The sequence below is a fragment of the Populus nigra genome, chromosome 10, assembly GCF_951802175.1.
Source record: "Populus nigra chromosome 10, ddPopNigr1.1, whole genome shotgun sequence".
NCBI lineage: Eukaryota > Viridiplantae > Streptophyta > Magnoliopsida > Malpighiales > Salicaceae > Populus > Populus nigra.
The window spans coordinates 11341164-11366507 of NC_084861.1; the positions used below are offsets into that span (position 1 = coordinate 11341164).

Here is a 25344-nt window from a genome sequence, read left to right on the forward strand (position 1 = left end):
GTTTTTGAGATGGAAGATAAAAGAGAACAGAAAAAAAAGAAAAGTCTTGAATTAGAACATCTTGGCAATCAATTATACTCTCCGTCATGCGGTGTTGATGGGTTTATTTTTAATAAGAGAGGAGCACAATATATATAGTTGTGTCATTTCATGATGTGAAAAAAAAATAAACTAAATTTGAAAATTTTATTTTAATTTTGAGTTTTTAGATCAATTAAAATATATTTTATGATTGAGAATGAGGTTTTGAAAGTTGATGCAATATTTTTTTTTATTTTTTAGGTTAAAAATATTAAAATTTAGATTTTAATATTAAAAATATTACTGATTTAGTGTGATTCGAATTGACATAATTCAAAAATGACATACTTTTGACATGATTAGTGGGAAATTAAGAAACCAGCACAAACATACAAGCCACGCAATTGCGAGTTCTTTAATTTCGAATGCAAATAAAATTGTCGAAGATATCACTTGCATTGCATGACAGTCCATACTGATCATGATCCATATAGTTCACAACGAAAATGCATTGCATCTTTCAAAGATACACTGTTTTTTTTTTTTCATGATAAAAAACCACGATCAGAAATAAATTTGCATGGAATTGGAGGTACTGTTTTATCAATCCTAGAGCCCAATTACGCCACCAATGATTCGAAATCGTTCAAGGGACAAAAGGGTGCCTCTGCCTCGAGCATGAGAGAGCTTTGAGTAGAAAGCAAGCAAGACAAAAGGCAGGCAAAAATCAACACTTTCATTTTTTTCAATGTCAAGCAAGCATATATGCCATGATACATAGGCACCCCATAAAAAATGAAGAGATAGATTATCAGTGAGCACATCCAGGGAACAACTCCCTATAAAATATACCTTCTATCACAGCTTTTAAACTTCTTTAGCATTTCTTCACATACACCACTCTAAGCAAAGCAGGCTGTATAGCAAAGTGAAGCTGCTAAAGAATCAATCTTTATGGCCAACGCATCCACCTGTCCCTCACGGCCTTACTTTGAGCCATTCTAGGACCGTCCAAGGGTGCCGTGACCCTCTGACATTGTATATATAAGCAAATGGCTGGTGTTATCTCGTATTCTTCGAAGGGCGTGGAGTCTGAGCATAAGAGCTTAATTTCACCTTGGAAGCTTTCGTTTGCTCGAAAGGAATGGAAATAAGCAAAGGTTGCAAGAGAGTTTGCATTCTACTGCTCTATTTGACGATTGCAGCTACCTCATTCACTCTTTGCAGTAAGCTCGCTCACTCACTCAAGTCCTTGCACCCATAATTAGTTACATCACTCTCTGGCCTGCATCAATTTGTTTCGAGTTACAGATTAGTACTCCGTTTTGTTTCAAGTTAATAGCTAATTTACCATCTTATATAGCATGTAGATTGTGAAATTGGAATTGCTACTGCTGTGGGCTCTGCTATCAAGTTTTGATAACTACCTAATATATGATACATATCCATGATCAAGAAGGATGGAAAGAATAGAACTATATAGCATTACGAGTGCTGGAATTTATTTCTATCTTTTTCTGCTGAATATCCCAAGTCATTTTCCATTTCATACAGTGAATAGATCGCATAGGGTCCATAGCATAGCCGAGATTCAGTAGTCACCATCTCTATGCATATAAGAAGCAATTGGATATGGATACTGATAGGTGATCACAGCTCTATTTTTATAACCTTTGAGCAGATGCAAGAAGATCAGTGCGCTTATTTAAAGGTCCAGTGCATGCAAGAAGCTCGGTAAACAGACATGCAAAGAAATTAAAAGTGACAGAGCACTTTGACTTGGCTTCATTACTACTGAAAAAGGAAACGATGGATTCATCGAATGCTGGTCCCTATGTGAGCTCACCATTTACCTTGCCACCTTATGATTCATTAGGACCAGTTTCATTGCCCGATAATGCCCCTCCATTCTGCATTTATCCTCCAAACACCCCACAACCCCCTTCCACGACAATTCCAACTCCAGCAGGATACGTGCCATCTTCATCTCCACCACCCTTCTCTTATCTACCACCGGTTCTTCCCACCCTAAACCCACCTCCAAGCCCAACTGGTGTGGTACCAAGCCCGCCCGAATTTACCCCGATTCCCAATCCACCCGAAATAGTACCTAGTCCACCTGGTGTCACTCCAAGCACGCCAGAAGTTGTGCCTGGCCCACCCGTCAACATTCCGGGAACACCAGAAGTTGTCGTCCCAAGTCCGCCAGGTACCATCCCAGGCACGCCGGAATCAGTGCCTAGCCCGACCATCTATGTTCCAAGCCCACCAGAAGCTGAACCTGGTCCCCCCTATTACGAGCCTAGCCCACCAAGCTATATCCCTAGCCCGCCCATTTTTGTTCCATCTCCAACTGGATTTGTTCCAAGCCCGCGGGTTTTTCAACCACCTGTTGTGTATCCACCTCCGACAGGGCCACCATCTCCAAGAACAAGCCCGTACACAGCCTTATGGTGTGTTGCCAAGCCTTCGGTGCCCGATCCAATCATTCAAGAAGCAATGAACTACGCTTGTGGGTCTGGGGCAGATTGTGACTCGATTCAACCGAGCGGGGCATGCTTTGAGCCCAACACATTGTTTGCACATGCTTCCTATGCCTTCAATAGTTACTGGCAGAGGACCAAAGTTGCTGGTGGCACTTGTTCCTTTGGAGGCACTGCCATGCTAGTCACCGTTGATCCTAGTAATTCCCTTAAATCACACATCAATATACTTCTAATTTGTGCTGCTTATCACGACATCGGACCTTTCATTATTATTATTATTATTTGTCTTTTCATTGTAATTAGTCTTCTTTTTTATATCCTCGCAGGCTATGATGGCTGTCAATTTATGTACGCGTGATGAGATGAAGGCTATTCGAGCTTCCGGGGACAACAGTGAACAGATAGCAAACCAGTCTCCGAGACAGCAGAGGCCAATCTCTCTCTCTCTCTCTCTCTCTCTGATGGTTCATTTCTAAATAAATTTATAGGGTCACTTTACAATCTGTCAAGGCATGAATTTTGTAAGTAGTGCTACTTAGGTGGGTCCCAGGTAGATTAGGCTTGGATTTCTATTTCTTTTTAGGTTATCTCATCCTCGTCATGAAGTTCTTCTTTTTGTACAAGGGACCTCCCTCTATTGCTCCCGTGTGAGCTCGAATAAACATATAAAGAGGACGTGCAGTCATTCCATTTGCATATTTTCTTCATGTGATCGCACACGTATGCAACATAGCATCTTTGCACAGCCATATTTTTTTTGAATTTGATGTGTGTGTTTTCAAGCCAATTTACATGTATTTTAACTATTTATATAGTCATATTTATTTATTCATGTGATCATAATTCCTTCCTTGACGATGGACTCTGATTATTAAACAAGGACAGGTCCCGTGAATCTACTCATAACCCACGGATTTAGTAATTGTTTCCGGTTGAAATTGTTTTAAAAATATATTTAATCTTAAAAATATTAAATAGTTGAAATTATTTTAAAGTGTATTTTAAAAATATATTTAGTTTAAAAAATATTAAATTAATGTTTTTTTAGTTGAAATTGTTTTAAAGTGTATTTTAAAAATATATTTAGTTTAAAAATAATATTAAATTAATTTTTTTTCGTGTCATTGAATTATTTTGAAGTGTTCGTGTTAAAAAATTCAAAAAAAAATATTTTAATATATTTTTAAATAAATAAAATACTTCTAAAAATTACATAAAAAATAGATTATTACGCTTCTAAACAAATACTTACACTTAGTCAAAGTTTTATTATGGATCAATTTAAAAGTTTATTGAGATAAAATCCAACAATCTAGTTAGATTTATATAAAATATGGTTAAGTTTAAAAAAAAATTTAATTCGGGATGTTAAAATTAACCAAGCAAATTCATAATCTATGTTTAGCTACTCAAATTAAACAATTTTTTTTTGTTGTTGAAAAGGAGTGGAAACTTCTATAAAAAGGTAAAGAGTGTCTAAGATGTGTTCTTCAAATTCATTATAAAAATTGAAAAGTTGAAAAACTAATTTTTTTTAGTTTTTTCAGCGGAGAAGTATTAATGAAGTTTCAGTTTTTTTTCTCCTGGCTATAGTTTTTTTCTTTTTAATTAGAATCCCTGTTTTGAAATTAATGATTAAAGACTTGTCAAGATTAGTTTCCGGTTAATTAAACTGCGTGGACACCCATTAATTAACGATTACCTCGTGGACAAGAACAGAAGCGAAACGACATCGGAGAGTGCTCCTGGTCAGAACGCACTATTGCCGTGTTGCGTAAGTTGCTGGCTGTCTCGCTTTACGTGACCGGCTTTAATAGTTTATGCGAGATGACTTGCCCGCATGCTGCCGCGGGTTTATAAAATAAATGTATTTAATAGTATTATAATTGTGAACCAGCGCTAGATACGTAATAGAAATTAAAGATATGATGGAGTAAATATTTCATGATGGAAAAAAAAGTTGTGTTGGTGATAAAAAACTTAGAGGCTAAACAAAATAATTTGTAGCAATCTACAGTGTTTTGTGATGAAAGATACAGTGCTTTCGCCACATGATTTAGCTTTTCAGTTAATAAAAAGCAAAAAAAAAATACAAAGCTAAATTCTCTACCAACTTAATATTAAAAAAAAACAACAAAGATAATTTTGGAAGGTAAAAAACCCATGAGAAAAAATGTTGCAGTAATTGACAATGTTTTGTGAGGAAAACTATAGCGTTTCTTCCAATAAAATAAACTAAAAAACTATTTAGAGAAATATTGTAGCAATCCATAGTGTTTTGTGAGAAAAATTACGACGCTTTCCTTATATGATTTAGCTTTATTGTAATTATAATTCTTAACCAACTCAATATTAAAAAAAAATCGACAAAGATAATTTTGGAAAAAATCATAAAAAAATCACATGGAAAAACACTGCAACAATTCACAGTGTTTTAAAGAAAAAAAATAACAAAGCTAAATTTTTAATCGGCTCAATATTAAAAAAAAATCAACATAGATAATTTCAGGAAAAAAAAACAAACACCAAAAAAAGGGGGAAAAATCATGTTGGAAACACTGTAGCAATTCACAGTGTTTTTGTGATGAAAGCTACAGTGCTTCCCCACATGATTTAGCCTTATTTGTAATGACTTGTAATTGTAATTCAAAATAACTCAATATTAAAAAAATAAAACTGAAAAAGATAATTTGAAAAAAATTATAACAAAAAAAACTATGCGGAGAGACACTGTAGCAATCCTCAATGTTTTATGAGCAAAGCTATAATACTTTCCCCACATGATTAAGCTTTATTACAAAGTTAAATTTTACTCAACTCAATATTTTAAAAAATAAAATCGACGAAAATGATTTTGGAAAAAAATATTACAAAAAAAGAAAACATAAAAGAAACTGGAAAAAAAACTATGTGAAGAAAAATTGTAGCAATCCATAGTGTTTTTTGAGGAAAAACTTGTATTTACTTGTAATTACAATTCTTAACCAGCTTAATATTTAAAAAATAAAATTGACAAAAATAATTTTAGGAAAAAACATAACGAAAACAGAAAAAAACCATGTGGGAAAAAACACTGTAGCAACCAACAGTAATTTTCGAGGAAAGTTAAAGTGCTTTCCTCACATATTGTAACTGTAATTTTTAACCAGCTCAATATTAAAAAATAAAATAAAATAAAGATAATTTTAGAGAAAACCATTAAAAAAACCATGCGGAGAAACACTGTAGCAATAAACAATTTTTTAAAGAAAAAAATTACAAAACTAAATTCTCAATCAGCTTCATATTAAAAAAAACAAAAAATATATTTTTGAAAAATAAAGAAATAAAATAGAAAAACTATGTGGAAAAACATTGCAGCAATCCACAGTATTTTTAAGAAAAAAATTACAAAGCAAAAATTTTAACCAGATCAATATTTAAAAAGTAAAATCAACAAAAATAATTTTGAAAAAAACAAAAGAAAAAATAAATGAAAAAAAAGAAAAATTAGGAAAGTTGAAAAAACAAAAGTAATTTTTTAAAAAAAATTTGAAAAAAAAAAGGGAAAGGTTAAAAAAAAAAAGTGGGGAAGAATCACTGTGGATTACTGTTGTAATCCACAGTGAAATGTGTGTAGGGGAACAGTGATTCCCCTACACCATTTAGAGTATGGTGTAAGAAAAAACACTGTAGCAACCAACAGTAATTTCCGAAGAAAGTTAAAGTGCTTTCCTCACATATTGTAACTGTAATTTTTAACCAGCTTAATATTAAAAAATAAAATTAAAAAAAAGATAATTTCAGAGAAAACCATAAAAAAAACCATGCGGAGAAACACTGTAGCAATAAACAATGTTTTAAAGAAAAAAATTACAAAACTAAATTCTCAATCTGCTTCATATTAAAAAAAAACAAAAAATATAATTTTGAAAAATAAAGAAATAAAATAGAAAAACTATATGGAAAAACATCGCAACAATCCACAGTATTTTCAAGAAAAAAAATACAAAGCAAAAATTTTAACCAGCTCAATATTTAAAAAATAAAATCAACAAAAATAATTTTGGAAAAAACAAAAGAAAACATAAATGAAAAAAAAAAGAAAAATTAGGAAAGTTGAAAAAACAAAAGTAATTTTGAAAAAAAAATTGAAAAAAAAAACTAAAAAAAAGAAGAAAAAGAAAAAAAGAAAGAAAGAAAGTGGGGAAGAATCATTGTGGATTACTATTGTAATCCACAGTGAAATGTGTGTGGGGGAATAGTGATTCCCCCACACCATTTAGAGTATGTTGTAACTAGCATCCTCTTTGTTTTTCATGAGAATCATGTTTTGATGTTCTTGAAGTGAGTTGATACTTTATTGTTAAAATATAAATTTTAAAAAATATTATTTTTATGTATTTTAAAATAAAATCCACGATGATACAAGCATCTGAAAAAACACTAAAAAAATCTGAAACTTTAGTTATTAATTAGACTGAGTTTAATAAGTTTATCTAATTTAAATAATACAAAAAAATACAATGAAAATAGATGAGCTGGTAAAAAATTGACAACATAAAAAATGTCAGAAAAAACCAAGCCCATCTAGTTTAGCATGTAAAATCTGTGAGTGGTATCGAGGTAATATCATCAAAAACAAATTTAATAAAATCATCATGCTTAATTATAAAAAAATATAATATTCAATTGTGAAATTGAGAATAAAATAAAATAAATTAATGAAAAAATAAATTAATATCGATCTAGGTTAATCTGCCAATCAAGTAGAAAAAAACCTAGAACAAAAAATAATTCATGGTAAATCAGATGTTCAATGATAAATTTGAAAAAATCAATTTAAAAAAACCTCAAAAAAAGATCAAAGCTAACTTGTGTATAATGTTAGCCTTTAAAACCCATGACTCCCACTATGAATTAAAAAACAATACCAGAAAAAACAAACATTAAAAACAATAAAGCAAAGTTATAAATCAATAAAATATCAGGAGATGAAATTGAAAAAAAATACAATAAAAAATCTCTCAAAAACAAAAGAAATGATAATTAGAAAAATGAGGACTGAATCTAGTACAAAAATAATTTGATATAAAATATTGAGGGGTAAAATTAAAAGCAAATTTCAATTAGAGCAGGATAAAAACAAAAAAACAAAAAAAAAAAGAATTAAGACAAAAATTTAAATTTAAATAAAATGATAATGGATAAAATAAAAAAAATAAAAAAATAATCTAAATAACAATTAAAACAACAACAACAACAATATTTTATGAAAAAAAAGATATTTGCACTATTTAATAAGAAGAAAAAGAAAAACAAATCAACTAAAATTCAATAATAGAGCTTGAAAACACGGGCCAACCAGAATCCAGCACGCGCGTGCGGTGATGTCTGAAAAATCAGGTGAACCGGCCCTGAACTTACAGTGAAAAAACGAAAAAAAATAATATTTTGGGGTTTTTGATTTTTTTTTTTGAAAAAACGTGGAGAATTAAAAAAATGCGTTTTCAAGAAAAAATAAATGCCTCTCTTTAATTTTATATTTCCAAGAATTGTTTTTCTATAAAAATGAAAAATCTTCCATCAAACCTTTCTTTTTTTTAAATGCTCCAGCACATTTAAAACTTAGCTTGATGGCAACTGGATTTATTTCCCTCGTTATAATCCACATTCCATTTTGAATAACAGCTGTCGCCCTAGAAAAAGAAGCAAATTTCCAATAACAAGGTAACGACATTCCATTCATTTTGTTTTGAAAATACTGTGAATGTTATTTTTTATAGTTATTTTTTTTTGAAATATATCAAAACATTTTTTTTAAATTAGTTCTTAATATCAACACGTAAAATAATCTAAAGATATTTTAAAAAAATAAAAAAATAATTTTTAATAAAAAATAAATTGAACTTAATTTTAAAATGTGACTTAATAGTTGCATACGGTGAAAGAAAGAAAGAAAGAAAGAAAGAAAGAAAGAATTCATCCAATACATATTTCTTTTAAATAAAAAATTCAATCATTTCAAGATATCAGAGCTGCTTGTGCAAAGGATTGTTCTGCGCAGGGAATTAGGCATTTATTTTAAATAAAACTTAGCTGACTTTCTAGCTAAGGTTTTTTATAGAACAAAAGAAATCAATCAGTATAGATTCTTCAATAATTAGATAATCATAAATGCAGAAAAGTTTTTCACGTAAATGCTAGATGGACAAATTAAAAAATGGACAGTAATGATGAATGGACCACCCAAATTACCATATACCGCAAGACACCCAATCACTCTCCTTTTGTCCATTTCCCTTCCCTCCATATTTCAATTCATCATTATCTATCTAACATCTACCTATAAAAAACCTACAAAAGTAAAACCAATCCCATCCCACGCCCCAATCCTCCAGTATTTCCCCTCTCCGCAACAACCACCGTCACGGTCACCACCACCACCACCACTAAATGGCGACAGAATTCGAAGACGGTTTCCCCGCCGAAAAACTCTTCAACCAAGGCTACTCCTACACATACGACGATGTCATTTTTCTCCCTCACTACATCGACTTCCCAACCGACGCCGTTAACCTCTCAACTAAACTCTCCCGCAATGTCCCCCTCTCTATCCCATGGGTTTCCTCTCCCATGGACACCGTCACCGAGTCCTACATGGCTTCAGCGATGGCGGCGCTCGGTGGAATTGGGATTGTTCACTCTAATGTAACACCGTCTGAGCAAGCTGATATGATCAGATCCGTTAAGTCACGCCGTGTGCCTATATTGTCGAGTCCAGTTTTTAAGGCGCCTGATTCACGGATGGCTGACGAGTTTGACAGCCATGATGTTCCTTTTGTTCTTGTCACTCAGTCAGGTAATAAAATAAAAAGAATAAAAAAAATAAATCACTTCTTTTTCGATAATTTTTTCTTTTTAAACGAAGAGGAAGTGCTTAGGATTTCTGTTGTTTCATATTGCTTAGGGACTCAGAAGACGAAGTTGCTGGGATATGTTGCGAAGTCTGATTGGTTGGGGTTGAAAGATAAAGAAATTAAATTGGGGGAGGTCATGCGCACGGATGCGAACGTGTGCGTGCCGTGGGATTATGATTTGAGGCAGATTGATGAGAAGTTAAAAGAGGAAGGGCGTGATTTTGTGGTGGTGGAGGAGGGAGGAAAGGTGGTGGATGCGGTGACGAAGGAGGAGGTTGACAGGGTGAAGGGATATCCTAAGCTAGGGAAGGGAACGGTGGGGTCTGATGGGAGGTGGATGGTTGGGGCGGCGATTGGGACAAGGGAGTCGGATAAGGAGAGGTTGGAGCAGTTGGTGAAAGCAGGGGTTGATGTTATTGTGCTGGATAGTTCACAAGGGAATTCTGTTTATCAGGTTGAGATGATTAAGTATGTGAAACAGACCTATCCGGAGCTGGATGTGATCGGTGGGAATGTGGTGACAATGAGTCAAACACAGAATTTGATCAAGGCAGGTGTAGATGGGTTGAGAGTTGGTATGGGGTCTGGGTCCATATGCACCACACAAGAGGTTTGTGCAGTTGGGCGAGGACAGGTAAAGGACTTCTGTTAATGGTATTATGTTCTTACTTAGTTTGGACGCTGGCTGGTAGTACAACACCAACCATTTTACTTGAAAACATTATCTTTGTTGTTTTTAGTATGCGAGAATCTAAAAATGCCAATAGAAAAGGAGTTTCAGCACAACCTAGCATACGGATTTCTGTAACAGAGCACTGAACTTCAAAGTGAATGATTTCGTGTGAATAGTTAAGATAATTTGCACATCCCATCCTTTTCTCCACACTGAAAGTTGTTTTTCTTGCATTGCAACTTCCCAGGCAACTGAACTCCAAAGTGAATGATTTCGTGTGAATAGATAAGATAATTTGCACATCCCATCCTTTTCTCCACACTGAAACTTGTTTTTCTTGCATTGCAACTTCCCAGGCAACTGCTGTTTACAAGGTTTCATCCATTGCCGCACAAAGTGGCATTCCTGTTATTGCAGATGGTGGCATTTCATTCTCAGGGCATATTGTCAAGGCCCTGGTGCTTGGGGCATCTACTGTAATGATGGGAAGCTTTTTAGCCGGAAGTACTGAAGCTCCTGGGGCTTATGAGTACGATGAGAAGGTACGCCATGGCTAAATGGCAATGAAAACTAGTCTTTTAGTTGGTTTCTTCAAGCATCTTTCTTGAAAGTGGGTTTTTTACAAACTTCCTTTTCACGCTTTTTTTCTTTTGGAATTATTTCCTTGAATTAAGATGATTACGTAATAACAAAAAAGTAAAAGCAACCACTATCATCCCTGTGGCCAATCCAGTATTTCCTCTCCGATTTATCATTATCGATGTTTTTTCATTGGCGGAGGCAATAAAGCTGTGCAAGATTTTGGACAGGGAACTCAAAAATAACCTCGAAGTTTGAAACGTCATAAATAAAGGTTTTTCTAATTGTTAAGAAATCTTATTAGGAGACTATCTTGTCAAGATAATCTTCTGCAGCTGAGGCAATCCTCATCTTTTAACCTGTCCTTTTAAGGAAATTGTATGCCTTAAAGGTAAGGTTGGTGTTCAGAATAGATAGCTAAGTGAACCTGAACATTACTAAAAAATGAAAAATTGTTGTTTGTGTGCATTTGTTAACATTGGTTAGCATTGGATTATTTGGGAATGCACTTATGAATTATAATGGACACTTGTTATGTTAGCAAGGCAGTCTCATGAACATGCCAGCTGATGTGTGTACTTAATAATATATGAATATTCAGACACTAATGCAGCATGCTTGTGATTTACGGTTTTATACCAGTAACATGCCAAATTATTTTGTGATCATTTTTATTCTTGCTTCATGACAAAATATGACTGGATACATTCATTGGCTCTAGATGCTGTTTCAATTCTGTGAATGCTAACAATTTTCCATACCAGAAAAAATGCCGTGTTAAAAAATATCGTGGCATGGGCTCCCTTGAAGCAATGACTAAAGGGAGTGATCAAAGATACCTGGGTGATACTGCTAAGCTAAAGATTGCTCAGGGAGTTGTAGGAGCAGTTGCTGATAAAGGTTCTGTTTTGAAGTTAGTACCTTACACTATGCAAGCAGTAAAGCAAGGGTTCCAGGATCTTGGTGCTTCCTCGTTGCAATCTGCTCATGATTTGTTAAGGTCAAAGACACTTAGGCTTGAGGTACGGATGGCTTTCTTATACTTCTGGTATCGGGATAATTTGGTAGTTTTTGATGTGTGAAAATAATCTGTGACTGTGCTTGAAGCTGAAGTCTTTATCCATCAGAATATGTGTAAATATACGTTTTTTATAGCTTGCTGGTTGAACATTCGAAGTTAGCCTCCTATGTAGAGGCATAAACCATCTTAAATGATTAAAATCGCTACTACCATTGCAAATCAACCAAAACAGCTCTAGTACAGGGCAACGCATCAATAACATAATCTGAATTGTCAGGAGGGCCGGGGGGGTGTATATGAAGGGATTAAGGGTAAGTGTTTTGATTCATTGGCAATAGGTCGTGTATCATACTTGCATCCCCAGGTCTCAAATACTAGAAGTGGTTCATCATGCCCTTGATTGTCCGCTTATTACTCATGCTTGCTGAAGTCATGTGTGAACTTTGCTCTTTTATTTTTTGTCGATACGGTGTTTGACCTTATTCCTCTGGCTTGCTATAGGTACGGACAGCCGCGGCACAAGTTGAGGGTGGAGTTCATGGACTGACTTCACATGAGAAGAAAGCCTTTTGAATGGAACCCGTCCAGCATTTATTGCTACTGACAACGACCAGTTCTAAATTCCAAAGTGATATTTGAGTGCGAGTAGCGTTTAATTGAACTGCACGAATCTTGAAGGAGCTTTGCCAATTTTACATGGGCTCTTTTGTGAAATTTATAGGCGGTTTCTGCTGGGAATACCAGAAGTGCCTTGATGATCTTTGCCTCTTGTTGCCAGGCATGAGAGCAATTACCTGCCTGTATTTTACCAGTTGTACTATGTAAGTGTAAGAGAATTTGATGGATTAATTAAGCAATTTTGCGCTCTGGTCTTCAAACAAACAATTCCTTGTTTTTTTATGTATGGTGAGTGGACAAGATTGTTTGTATACTTTTGATTTTGCAATCCACGTGGCATGGTAGGCTGATATTTGAATGATCAAGGAAAAATTGAAAGGCGTGCTTTAAATCAAGTAGGTGTTTTCTAATGTCTGGAGGCTCCGCTTCTTTTTTTTTCCCTAGCAAGAAGAGCTTGGTTCGGCCCCTGATGGTGCGTTCTTGCATGTTTAGCTAGATTCTAGTGGCAGCAGCTCTTTGTTATCTCCCAGCGTGGTTCCCAGATACACGCTTCGGAGTGATATCAAGGAAGCCTGGCCACAATCACATGCAGTGCCAGAGAAAAACATGAGCATTCATAAACAACAATGACTGATACCTTGCTGCTGGTTTGAGAAATTCAGAAAAGTAGGATTCACATGTTTCATAGCATTTGCTTATAATTCATCTAGAGAGATGGGCTCATTTATTATTGCCTTGACAACATTTCTCATCTCGTTTGAAGTGAATCCATCATCCTTCATGTAGAACGTGTGCAATGTTTTTATCATGTTCCAAAACAAATCCTTGCAGGGTCTAGGAATTATACTATCCTTTTCCTGCAAAACTAATTGAAGCAAGTGTCTTCTCTGGCTGTCGATCAATCCTTTAAAATGTTCAATGGCCTCTTCTTCAGTTAAAGCACCACCGCTGTGAATCATGTACAACGAGACGGCATTCAATTTCCCTTCTTCAGATTCTCTCTGCAAAATGCAAAACATAGTTAGCAACCAAACAAGTAAATATCAGACATGAGACCGATAACATCTCATTTTATATCCCTTGAGAAGAACCATCCACCTTAAAGCTTCTCCAGTCATTGAGCAGACGCCCGCAAGTGCTCATAACCTTGTATAGATTAAGCAACTCAGGATGTCCAGCAACCTCCTCTGAAAGCTTAGGCCCCACAAAATACAGAGCTGGAAGGACAATAGGCCCTAGAGCGAACGATACATGTGCAGTTGTCATATATTCATCAAGGGTCGGCACTGATTTGTTACTTGACCATTGTGCTTCTGTCAACATGGATTTGAGCAAATCCAACCACTGTAATGCAAAACTGAACCGTCAAAAAAAGTCTCTTTCCAATTTTGCTGATATGATGGTAACAATATTATAATAATTCTGTAGGAATTCGTCTTACAATCTTGATAACATGACTTTTCACATCGCGTCCTTGCCATCCGAAAGATTTGTCTCCTATCTCACTTATAGTGCTGTGAATTGCCGAATATATGATCTCAACTTCCTCAGAACAAAAATCAGCACTGCCATTGACATCCCACCTGCATTCCATTAGAAATAAATCATGATTTGAACAGAGGAGAATCATCTAGAAAGTGAAGAAACTGAAAGGGGAAACGAAACATACCTCTCAATCAATTCAATAAGGTTTACCAGTTCTTCTTCAGAACCACCAACATCAAAGAAGTCATCAACAACAGTAGTAAGCACACCATTTTTTGCCCATGACATGCGTGCATCAGATAGTTCTGGAGCGAAGAGAGTTGCTGCAGCAGAGAAGTAACAGTAGGCCTCCTTCTGCCTAGCAAACTTTAGCTTGTCCAGTCTCCTCTCTACTACCCACCTGTTTACATGACAGGTATCTTGCTAAAAACAAGTAATATTTGAAGTGCCAAACAGTTGACTAAATGCTCTGAGCTAGCTAATCATTCAGTCCGTGTTAAGGAAATTTGGATCTTTGATTGAAAAATTTAAGAACTCCAGTGAGATTGAGATCAATGTAAAGTCGCAACACTAGTGATGAGTAGCTCCAGCAAAAGCTGCGATTCCATCTTGAAAAGGAAAAGAGACAAAGGGGGGGTGAATGCAACAAAGCTAGCTTGGTGCTCAATATATCCTGCTCTCGATGTATATTCAATGAAGGCCACCAAGTCATGGTCCAAAGCTTGTGTAGAAAACGCACCTCTCGATATGTTTAAATTCTTCACGCTGTATTGATTGGCAGTTATTGAAGTCTTCTACAGCCAATTTGAGAAAATCCTGGTTACCAATAGTCGAACAACTATGACATGAAAAGTAAAAGTACAAGTAAGAACACATATATTTTACCAGTCAAATTAACAAATTTCTTCAACTAATCAAGATGTACCGATATGAAGTTTTCAAAATCCTCGTATCATCTGTAGCATAATGTTTAATTCTTCTTCTGATAGCTAAGCGTTGCAAATTTGCATGGTCAGGAAAATTGAGAGCATCATGCACCTGAAGTGGAGGAAAATACCTGAAGTTAGGAATTTCAATGGAACTGAAAAAGGCTGTTCTCAGGGATTTGACAATAAGGGAAAAAACAAAAGTACCTCTCCGATAATATTTTTACGAAGCCTATCTCCACAAAGTGAAACGTTGGATAATCCCTGTTTCAGGAAATAGCTTGTCCGAGAATTTTGTTTTTCCAGAAGTGATTCATCTGGATAACTTAGCTGCAGAGCTCTGTACAACTCTAAGGCAGCTCCCGAATCCTTCAAATATCCTCCCAGTGAATTAGAGAAATGATCTTCTGAAAATTGGTTTAATGTATCTACACCAAATGTTAACCCTATTAAAGCTATACTGATTAAAACATCCTCAAAAATCCAAACATGAAATCTCCTATCTAAAGAAGATACCTGGAGAGACATCATATCCGTTCAAACGTAATATCCTAAATGCCAAAGCACAAGTGGCATTATCAGAAAATATCTCTTCCTCCCCCTGCAACCAAAATCTGCTTGTTTGCTAATGTCAAGGTTTAAAGTTACAACAATAGTATCCAATTATGGTCTAATAAGTTAACCAGAACTTTAGTGAAGAGTTTTGTTAAAACATAAAGACGAATTCAGTTATCCAAGAAAGTTGCTTGCATCTACAACACAGTGGTGTTGCATTTGCAAAATGAAAATGGTACATTACCGGTATGTTTCGTCCAAAACAAATTTTATTTCCTTCCTAAAATGCCGATCGATTCCCAACCTTTCAAGAGCATCAACCATAGAAAGACGAGCATATATATCCAAAGGATAAATGGTTGGAACTGAAGAAATCAATAGAAAGTCAATAACTAGATACCAGAGAGATGTGACGCTATAGATAGCACATTTAGAGTTATGTGGCCGGACCTGCATTCCCAAACTTCTGTAAGAGTGAACGAATGTAATGGAGACACTCAGCATCTTGAATATGAATAAAGGCAGCTGCTGTGGTGGATGGTGAATTGAACAGTGATCCATTCTTTCTTTGATATTTCATGGCCATTTCCCAATCCTGTAATTTTCCAATTCCTTCCGAAACATATGCTAAGTAGGCTCTTCTTCCCTCCAAGTTCTTGCCACCGCCACTACATATATAGACTCCAAATGAAAACCAGGCCATTCCAATATGATGTATTACACTTTAGAAATGACAACGTATTTCTAACATTTGGGATCACTCCACAGGCTCCACGCATTTTTTGGAAAATATTTAAAGTGCACTTGTAGAATTTCAAGAAGTGAAACCTTGTTCTAGACCTTGCTCCTAGAGAGCAGTACACAGCTCTATTAAGCAGAGCTGAGCCAGCCAACCCCAGTTTCAAGGCAGGGGTTGACTGAGCTTGAACAGTCTGATCCTTCCCAACTTGGCAAAGCCAATTTGTTCATTTTTGAAGTTCGGTATCATTCTTATGAAAAGAAGCTTTATGAACATAGACGTGGACCAAAATAGCAAATACGGAAGATAGAATTTCACCTTGTAAGCTCCAAGGCCCTCCTGTGGAGCATGGAATTTATATCTGTCGGCTTCAAAGGGAGGTTCAAATCCAAATCTTTGGCATATTCAATCATGCCAGGAAATATTATATCAAATCCAATTGGTTTATGTTGCTCGTTATCCGTAACTGAAGCGGAATTCAACTCAATAAATCGAAGGCCTGCAACAGGGGAGAGAATATTTATCCAGCTCAAATATCTCATTGCTTAATCATGCAATTTGGCCACCTAAGAATAATTGCTAAACACTTGCTCTAACTTAAAACAGTACCTTTATTTATTTGTTCTTCACCGATACTCCATCGCTTCAATGCAAGGATGCACGCTAATGTAGATGTAAGAGCATCCTTAACTAATAATGGATGGCGATGAGGAAGACTCCAGGAGCCATCACCAAGTTGATTTTCCAAAATCCATTTTGTGCACTCTGGAAAACAAGGAGTTTCCGGACAATCTGGAGATGGGACCATTGCCACCCAAGCAGTGTCATATGAAGACACTGACAATTCAATCTTATCAAACATCTTCTTGATCCTTTCCTTAGTTCCATGAAAGTTCTGCATGATTAAAAATGGAAAATCAATGAGAGCAATGTTCAATCCTTTAATTTCTCATAGAATAGATGGAACAATTCCAAAGAGTTGCAGTATTAGGTACCAGACTGGTTGTCTTGAATTCTCCTGTGACTAATTTTGATGCAGGGTCTGTCAAGGTTGCTTCACAAAAGGAAGATTGGCCAAAGGGAAAGAAAGCCAAGTCAGGTTATTCATGATGAATTATAGATAAATAACAGATTTGAGAATGCATCCTGGGGAAAAAAACCGCGAGTGCCAAATGAATGGTCGAAAAAAATAATCAAATAATCAACCTTGTTAGAATAATCAAATACCAATTATTAAGAACATAAAACAAAGTATGCTCTCTGTAATAGCACTTTCATTTCTTTCTTCCGAGTTCTAACCGACAATAACTCGATAACCAGAGATGACTGACGTTATTTCATTCCCCGGTAAGCATGCGTGCAATGTATAAATTCATAAAGATTTCAAATAAGACATAGTGAAACGAAATTCTACAACATAAGAAGCACAGCAACAGAATCAACAAAAAAAAAGAAAAGAAATTTGAATGCATAGTTGCACTGTACAGATAGCCAAAACCCCATAAAAGTTCAAGAAAGAGAACCTGATATAGAAGAAGGGCAGAACCAGGGACGACTGCAAGACATGACAGGTAGTTACCAAGAACTATTGCAACAGAGGCTCCTTTTACCCTTGCTAACAGTATTCAAGAATATACTCTGAACACAGACATAAGATAGAGACAAAGAGAGATTTAAATAGAGAGAGAACACGTCAGACACGAGTTCAGAAAACTGAAAAGGGGTAGTAAGTAGCAGAAATGGAATCAAAGGGCAAGTGGATACGCTTCCATGTAAGGCACTGAAAAACAAAAGAATCTAGTCAATTAATAACAACATTCAGACCACGATTTATTTTTCTTAATTTCTCACAGCCTGTTATCTCTCTCTAGAAATGGAAAGTTTTCCGGTGCTTGTTATCTCTTCCATGATCAGATATATTTGGTTTTGCTTTATAAAGCGATTTAATACACAGGCCAGGCCACCTTCATCGGATATGATATGAGTCATCTATTGCCTTCCTTTTAAGACCTGGACTTGTAAAATCATTACTGCAACTACCTTTACTTTACTTTTCCTCTTTTTTATCTCCTCTCTCTTTTGGGTTGTTTCTTCGGTGTCTCTTTATATTTGTTTTTGGAGTGGGGAATCCCCGATTACTATGGACATGACCACTTCTGAAAGTCTCGAGTGTTTAACCCACCAACTGGCTGGCTTGCTACTTCCCACGGCTCATTGGGACACGAGTTCCGCAGAATGCAGCCATAACAAAAACCCGGCTGCCTAGTCAGACCAAAATTCCATGAGTTGGGTTTGAGCCGGTCCCACATTGCTAAACATCGTTTTTGTAGAGCGCAAGGAAAAAATAATTAAAAAAAAAACTAATAGATTTAGAGGTGTCGCCAAGAAATTGTTCATTAAAAACATCATGCTAAATAAAAAAACATTGTCTGGAAGAGGACTGGTTTCTTAACCGCGCTTGAATCACTTTTATTTACGTCAAAAAGTAATATAAAAAACTTTTAAATATTGTCATTTAACTCATAACAATAATTTAAACTTGAAAAATATAGACTTAATTTATTATTTAGTAAAAAAACTAATGAGTTGCATTGACACAGACTTATTTATTATGCAGATAGAAAGGAAAAAATCAAATAAAAAAATAAACATTTCAGATGTCCTGTTATTGATACATAAAATCTACAACTCAGGATTATTGATTTTACTGGGTTAAATTTTTTTATTATATAATAAAAAATATAAATCTAATTTATAATCAATTTAGAATTAAATGATAAAATTAGTTAAAAATCTAACATCACAGGTAAAATAATAATAAAAAAAAATCAGAGAAAAAAAAAACAAAGAGCAAACAAGTCATGGGCATATTATCAGATTCAGCATAACAATTTAAACTTATAAAATCCCAACTTGACTCCCTACTTGACCAGGAATTTCAACTGAATCACGTGAGAGTTCAACAAAATATTGTGCACACCACATTTCAATGCTCATTCATTGTTTATTTATATTTTATTTTATTTTAGTCGTAGTTTTGCATGGTTTACGATTTAATCACTCAACTTTATTTGTTTTTTTTATTTCATCTCTTTAAATTATTCATGGTTTTACTCGCTGAAACTTGTATTGATATGTTCTCTCTTTTTAGCTTTCTTGATGCTTTGTTAAATATTTCAACGTTAAATTCATGTCTATTTTTACAAAATAAGGTTTTAGTTTTTTATTAAAAAAATAAATTGGTAGATTATTGACTGGAATTTACATAAAAGGAAGAAACAAAACTCTTTTCCACAAAAGGTAGGTAAAAGCCACATTATATTTTGATAGTAAATTTTATTTTTTTCACATTATAATTTTTAAAAGTTGAGAGATAAGAGAGTAAGTTACTGAAAAATCATAAGAGAAAGAAATCTTTTAGGCTGCTGAATTTTATCTATCAATAATTTTAATATTAATGTTTATAAATCTTACTTTTAAGAGAAAGATTCAATGAAAATTAATGATTCTCACATTTAAAGAAGCAAAAAAGGTGAACTGGGTTTTTTTTTTTAGTTTTTATATCAATAAAAAAAATATTTTGTTATTGAATATGATATTTTAGAGGTTCACATTATTATTTTTTATGTTACAGGGCGAAGAAAATAGTTAGAAAACTAGGTTCTTGAAATCCAAAAACAGGGATCCATTTGAAAGTGTGATTACTTTTTAAAATACTTTTCACTTAAAAATGCATTAAAATGATTTTTTTTTAATTTTTAAAAATTATTTTTGATATCAACGCATCAAAATAATTTGAAAACACTAAAAAATATTAATTTAAAATAACAAAATAAAAAAAATTTATTTTTTTTAAAAAAATTTTAAAAAATAAAAATAAACATGGTATTTTTTATCACCAAGCCACCTTCAACAAATGAAAAAAATTGTAGTTGAATGACGCATCATTCACCTAGTTGACTGACATATCGTGCACTCAATTTCTTATTTTTAAATCAGAGTGAACGATGTGTCATCCTCTATTTATGAAAACTAACAGGCACGCCTGACCCTTTTTATGCAGGGGCCCTACATTATTTGTTTTTTTTTCTTCTTCATTTTACAACAACATTCTCTATGAATAATAATTACACAACACGTCATTTTTTTCTAATAATATTCGTGTTTTTTTAATAATACTATTAATAATTATTTTTTAAATAATTATATGTTAACCTAACATCATAATTTTCTAATTTTTTTACCTATGAATAAAATATCTATTTATTTTGTTATTGAAAATTATTTATATATTATTTATTAAATTTATTATTCTTATATTTTAAATATATTCATGTCCAAATTATCAATTCATTATTTTTTATTTTTTTATTAAAACTTTCTTTTAAGCTTGTGATAAGTTCTTATTTATAAAATAATATTTCAGATAAAAAGATATGTTCTTGTCAAAAAAAAGAAGAAAAAGGAATGCATGAATAAAAGAAGGGGGTTTTGATCAAAGAGATACATTTATTTTCTCCTTATTTCAATTTTTTTAAATTTTAGATATTTATTTAATTATTTTCAGTTTTTATGCAATAAATTACATTGCTATTTTTTGTTAAGAAAATACATTAACAAGAAAATAAAAATTATTTTTTTTCCTTCGAGGTATAAATTATTGGTTCTCATGTGAAAATCTATTTTTATCACTACATAATTAAATAAAAAATTGAAGAGCAACTAAAACATAAGATAGAGTATATGTACGTGTATCTATCATTTACTCTTTACATGGAATATCAACTTCTCATCTTAGTTTTCAATTAACTTTATCAACCTTTTTTTTATGACTTATTAATTTATATATTTTTCAATTGATTTAATTAATTAAATACAAACATCATCTTTTTAATTTTCAATTAAAATATATCATGATGTAAAAAAAAACGTGTCCATGATGTTTGCGCATTTTTTCTATTCAAGATTTCATTATGTGTTGTCAACATTCAACTCAATATTGTGAAAAATTTCAAAAAATAAAAAATCTCAGTGGGACCAGTTTTACCCTCAATTCCTTATAGTAGCAGTATAAAGATGGTGTGCACCGTGTTTTTAGCTAGAGTTCTTGGAACACAAGGAACATGCAACTAGCCTATGCATTCATTTTCCACGAGAATTCCTCTTTTATCCATCAACCTTTTCTTCTTCAGACAATTTACCAAGTTAAAACCAACGTAGGCCTGAAAAGCTACAGATTCATTCATGGAAGTGGCTGAACACCCTAAATACATGGTGTAGAGTCTTCTCCATGTATTTATACAGTAAACATTGGCATCAACCTGGAATATACATTGAACATGCATAGAAACTCTCTCTCCTTGATCTCATTGAATAGACCGAGGATCATACGAAATGGGAATCAAGCGCAGATCTTCTTACTGCAACGCCAAAGACTTCAGTCATGTCTAGATTTTCTGGTTTTAGTCCATTTGGAAGTTTCCAGTTAAAATGATAAAGCAAATGTGCAAGTGGATACTCCACATTAGCGATACCAAATGATATGCCAGGACACATTCTTCTTCCAGCACCAAATGGGATGTACTCAAAATTAGCCCCCTTGTAATCAATTAAACTATCATGGAATCTCTGTGGATGGAATTTTTTCTGGTTCATTCCAGTAAGCAGGATCTCTGCCAATTGCCCATGCATTAATAACGACTTTGATTTTGGCAGGTATTTTGAATCCATTAATCTCACAATGCTCTCTGCTTTCTCTTGGAAGTAGTAAAGAAAGGGGAGGGTGCAGTCTCAAAGTTTCTTTGACTACCAGTTCAAGGTACTTTAATTTCTCAAGGTCTGTTTCATCGACATTCCCTGCTGTACAAAAGACTTGCCTCACTTCTGCTTGTGCCTTCTTCATCACTCTTGGATTCCTTAGCAGTCCTGCGATTGCCCAATCTAAACCTGTAGATGACGTTTCTGTCCCACCAAGGAACATGTCCTGCAACAGGAGTGCAAATTCATTAAACAGGTCCAAAAAACTTTTTTATTTTCATGCCAATTACATGAATATGAGCAGCTAAAAAAAAGAGAAAAAAGAACAAAAAGAAAATATCCAGGCAGCTCTAATTGTGCTTGAGAAACATCAATTATTTTATCTCGGTGGATGACATCGTGCTTAATGAAGAAAGCATAACTAACCGAGCTAAGCTTTTGATCATCCCTGAGAGGAAGACTGGTACTAAATGTAGGAATCTATGCACGTATTAACATATGAAATCACACAAATTAGCATATATAGTATAGGTACTAACCAGGTTAACGGATTTTATGCTGTCTGTAGTCAAGGGAAATTCAAGTTTTCCATGACCCAGAAGATTCAAAAGAACATGAACAAGGTCATCAGCTTCAATCTCATTGCTGGGTGCCTCTCTAGCTCTATCTTCATTAATTATGTTTTCAAGTATCTGGTCTGCTTTCTGATGCAGAATCTTAAGTTTTTGCCTCGTACCACTGATCAAATGAAGCAATTTAATGGAGAGAAAGATATCAGAAATAATGAAACTCTTCGATACCTCCATGATTTCCTCCATGACAGATTTAAATGCTTTGTGGTCTTTGGATTTCTTCCCAAAGGATGCCCTTGAAGTGCTGTCGAATGATATAGTATACAACAATTTAGTCAAGTTGATTGGCAATCCTGCATTATAATTAATGGAACTGGTGAGATTGGATACCTCTTCTTCCCTGATTGCTTGGAATGACTGAACGCGTTTTGCTCTTAGCAGCTCCAGTATGCATATTTTACGCACTTGTCTCCAATAGTCTCCAAAAGGCGAAAAAGCAATATTCGTAGAATTGTAAGACATGATATCTGAAACAAGGAAATAAGGCCTTTGAGCAAAAGTAACATCATGGGTCTTCATCACTTCTTTTGCAGCTTCTTCATCACTTCATTTTACGTTTGTGTTTGTCTGTGTCTTTTCTTTTCTGGGTGCTGTCCTTTCTTTTCATTTTTGTTATTGTGATACTGGGATGCATTGTTTTATGAGAAAAATTAGTGTAAAGCTGGAATCTCTGAACTATTTCATGCCAATCGGACTAAATCAACATTTTGCACTTGCAATTGAGGTCATAGCAAAATTGCGTTGTCTATATTCTTTACAACATGAAGAAGCTGTTATAAGGTTTCTCATAGTTATCAAATTATCATTGGTTGGTTCCGTTACGATTTCTAGACCCCTTTGTAATAGGTCTGTTTTCGGCAGGAATTGCAAAGGTTGTATTAAAAAAAAAGGGAAAGACGAAACTTTTCAAGTATGGAAGTCCAATGTGTACAGTGAAGCAGTCAATCGAATAAATGGTAGACCACCACCCAAGACAGGAGACTTTGTGCTGGTTGCTGATGGAACAGAGAAACCTATGGGGTGGGGGTTGTATAATTCAGTTTCCACGCTGTGTTAGGCTCATGCAGCTAGAAGAGGAAGCCACGAGGTATCTGTATAAAGACAGCTTTCTGGTTTGATTTTATCTCCTTCATCTATTAAGTTCTTAAATCATGTGCAGAAATCCTTCTTGTGCATTGGACATGAAGAATGAGGTTCAAGATAACTTTTCATGGAGTGGAATTTTTCTACATCATACCTTTCACCCATTTCCCACGGAAAAACCTCTTTTTTCCCCTTATTTATGAAATTATCAGTCCCTTTTTACTTCCAGAATTCTTCTAGCTCCTGGCATCTATTTCTCCACTGAGTATAAAAGAAGTGCACCATTAGAGATACCTTACCATTGGCTTTTTAAGGCTGGTGCCTGTATGAACTGCATACTCAATGGTCTTGCTTTTTTCTGCTCGTACATGATGTTTTTTGTGTTTTTGGTAATTTGTGATTAGTACCTGAAAATTCACAGTGGTGCTTCGTAAAATTGAAAGTAATAATTCCCACCACTGATTGCCTATTAATTACTCCAAATTTTGGTTTTCATTTGTCGTTTGTCAGCGTCTACGTTTGGGTCTGCAGGTCATGTAGCAGCATACTCTGGATTTATGCAACTGGGGAAAGTATATGATAATTTTATGCCTGAATAACAAATGCCTTTTTTTCTAACTCTGTCTAAGCCCATGCTTGGATAATCTATATTCAATTGCCACATCTCAAGTGCTTGCCAATTCCTTGCTGAACTCATTCTCTGAAGTGTTGCTATCTATGAAGCAGCCACCACCTATTTTGCCTTTGCCTTATTATTTTAGCCATATTTCTGGAATTACCTGCTTGAGGTTCTGAACGAATCCATTTACTGCAAAATTGATGCCATTCTATATGTTCATCTGCCAGGTTATGGTAAACGGGATCACTTACGTAATTTCATTGGTGTGCAAGAAGACTGAATTTTATGCTGACCAACGTGAAAACCGCTAGTTCATATCTACAATTTCAAATGGCCTGAAAGTTCTTGATATTTGCTCCCACAGTGGTGGTTTTGCTCTAAATGCGGTGCATGGAGGTGCAATAGATGTCACGGATATTTATTTATGTCAACATTTTTCATTTGGCCTGATTCATGATTATGTCTGTTAATCTATGATCCTCCGACTAACACAGCTCTCTTATCTTCTCATTGACAATTCTTAAATGACACTTGAAGATTCTGGATTTCAGTATAAGTAGGTTGTCCAAACTCCTCGCATGTTCAAGGTTAATTTAGTGTTCTGACAGGAGTTGATACATCTTTGCTTGCTAGAGAAAATAATATTCTTAACAACCTGAATCATTTTTGTGAAAAGATGCCACTGAATTTATGAAGGGTGCTTTTACTAGAAATGAATCCTGGGATATAGTTATTTTCGACCCTCCTCAATTAGCTCCTAAAAAGATTACTGCTGGGCACTTCTCATAATAAGCGTCGGAGTTTAAGAAATTTCTCCATTATCCCGTCATATTAATGCATTTTTTTCTTAAGGAAAATACAGTTTGAACAAAAAGAATGGCCCAGGAAAATATTCAAAGCTTGAGACGACACAAGTGAATAATAGATCCTAAGGTCGTGTCCCATTTTCTATATTTTGGAAATTTTCATCCAAGGCAGTTTATGTCTACATCTGAAGGGAAAACCTTTTTAGCTTATCTGCTGATGCCCTTCCTCCATAATGCTGGGGCTTTTCCTCCTCAGGTGCTTCAAAGTGCATCAGGCATGTACACAAATTTTGAACTCTTTAACATTGGGACTAACAAAGAGAGGGGGCTTTCTTATGACTTGCTCTTGTTCAGGAGCACTGACCCAAAGTGGGATGTTCTTGCGTGTTCTCTATTTATCCCTACCCAGAAGGGCACCTTTCCAGTATTTTACTTGAGTAAAAAA

At 34.5% G+C, this 25344-nt stretch overlaps 3 protein-coding genes and 2 pseudogenes across 3 annotated transcripts; 3 read left to right on the top strand and 2 right to left on the bottom strand.

The window, feature by feature from the left end:
- The first annotated feature begins 952 nt into the window (after window positions 1-952).
- On the top strand, window positions 953-3203 carry LOC133704923 (extensin-like). Its single transcript, XM_062129987.1, has 3 exons — window positions 953-1247; window positions 1703-2704; window positions 2834-3203. The coding sequence occupies exons 1-3, from the start codon at window positions 1166-1168 to the stop codon at window positions 2863-2865; spliced, it is 1116 nt and encodes a 371-aa protein (XP_061985971.1). The 5' UTR covers window positions 953-1165; the 3' UTR covers window positions 2866-3203.
- A 5613-nt stretch (window positions 3204-8816) lies between these two features.
- Window positions 8817-12655, top strand: LOC133704732 (inosine-5'-monophosphate dehydrogenase 2-like). The gene is made up of 5 exons (XM_062129669.1): window positions 8817-9348; window positions 9457-10040; window positions 10436-10621; window positions 11423-11680; window positions 12181-12655. The coding sequence occupies exons 1-5, from the start codon at window positions 8943-8945 to the stop codon at window positions 12250-12252; spliced, it is 1506 nt and encodes a 501-aa protein (XP_061985653.1). The 5' UTR covers window positions 8817-8942; the 3' UTR covers window positions 12253-12655.
- A 255-nt stretch (window positions 12656-12910) lies between these two features.
- LOC133704731 (ent-kaur-16-ene synthase, chloroplastic) lies at window positions 12911-18077 on the bottom strand. The gene is made up of 14 exons (XM_062129668.1): window positions 17526-18077; window positions 16998-17056; window positions 16612-16897; window positions 16321-16501; window positions 15714-15931; window positions 15508-15628; window positions 15225-15322; window positions 14916-15136; window positions 14708-14820; window positions 14522-14620; window positions 13967-14182; window positions 13739-13880; window positions 13396-13641; window positions 12911-13298 (listed from the first exon to the last, which is right to left on the bottom strand). Exons 1-14 carry the CDS (start codon window positions 17566-17568, stop codon window positions 12993-12995), a joined length of 2349 nt encoding a protein of 782 aa, XP_061985652.1. The 5' UTR covers window positions 17569-18077; the 3' UTR covers window positions 12911-12992.
- A 3236-nt stretch (window positions 18078-21313) lies between these two features.
- LOC133705309 (desmethyl-deoxy-podophyllotoxin synthase-like) lies at window positions 21314-23025 on the bottom strand (annotated as a pseudogene).
- A 319-nt stretch (window positions 23026-23344) lies between these two features.
- LOC133705310 (uncharacterized) lies at window positions 23345-25336 on the top strand (annotated as a pseudogene).
- Window positions 25337-25344: the final 8 nt, after the last annotated feature.

Bases quoted from the DNA above. Each gene is read 5' to 3' on its own strand.
- LOC133704923 (XM_062129987.1), top strand. From the start codon at position 1,166: ATGGAAATAAGCAAAGGTTGCAAGAGAGTTTGCATTCTACTGCTCTAT. The intron at 1,248-1,702 runs GTAAGCTCGCTC...ACCTTTGAGCAG, and splicing joins TACCTCATTCACTCTTTGCA to ATGCAAGAAGATCAGTGCGC. The intron at 2,705-2,833 runs GTAATTCCCTTA...ATATCCTCGCAG, and splicing joins GCTAGTCACCGTTGATCCTA to GCTATGATGGCTGTCAATTT.
- LOC133704731 (XM_062129668.1), bottom strand. From the start codon at position 17,568: ATGTCTTGCAGTCGTCCCTGGTTCTGCCCTTCTTCTATATCAG. The intron at 15,137-15,224 runs GTATCTTCTTTA...CATTTGGTGTAG, and splicing joins CGGATATGATGTCTCTCCAG to ATACATTAAACCAATTTTCA. The intron at 14,821-14,915 runs GTACTTTTGTTT...CCTCCACTTCAG, and splicing joins GTAAAAATATTATCGGAGAG to GTGCATGATGCTCTCAATTT.
- LOC133704732 (XM_062129669.1), top strand. From the start codon at position 8,943: ATGGCGACAGAATTCGAAGACGGTTTCCCCGCCGAAAAACTCTTCAAC. The intron at 9,349-9,456 runs GTAATAAAATAA...CATATTGCTTAG, and splicing joins TGTTCTTGTCACTCAGTCAG to GGACTCAGAAGACGAAGTTG. The intron at 11,681-12,180 runs GTACGGATGGCT...GGCTTGCTATAG, and splicing joins CAAAGACACTTAGGCTTGAG to GTACGGACAGCCGCGGCACA.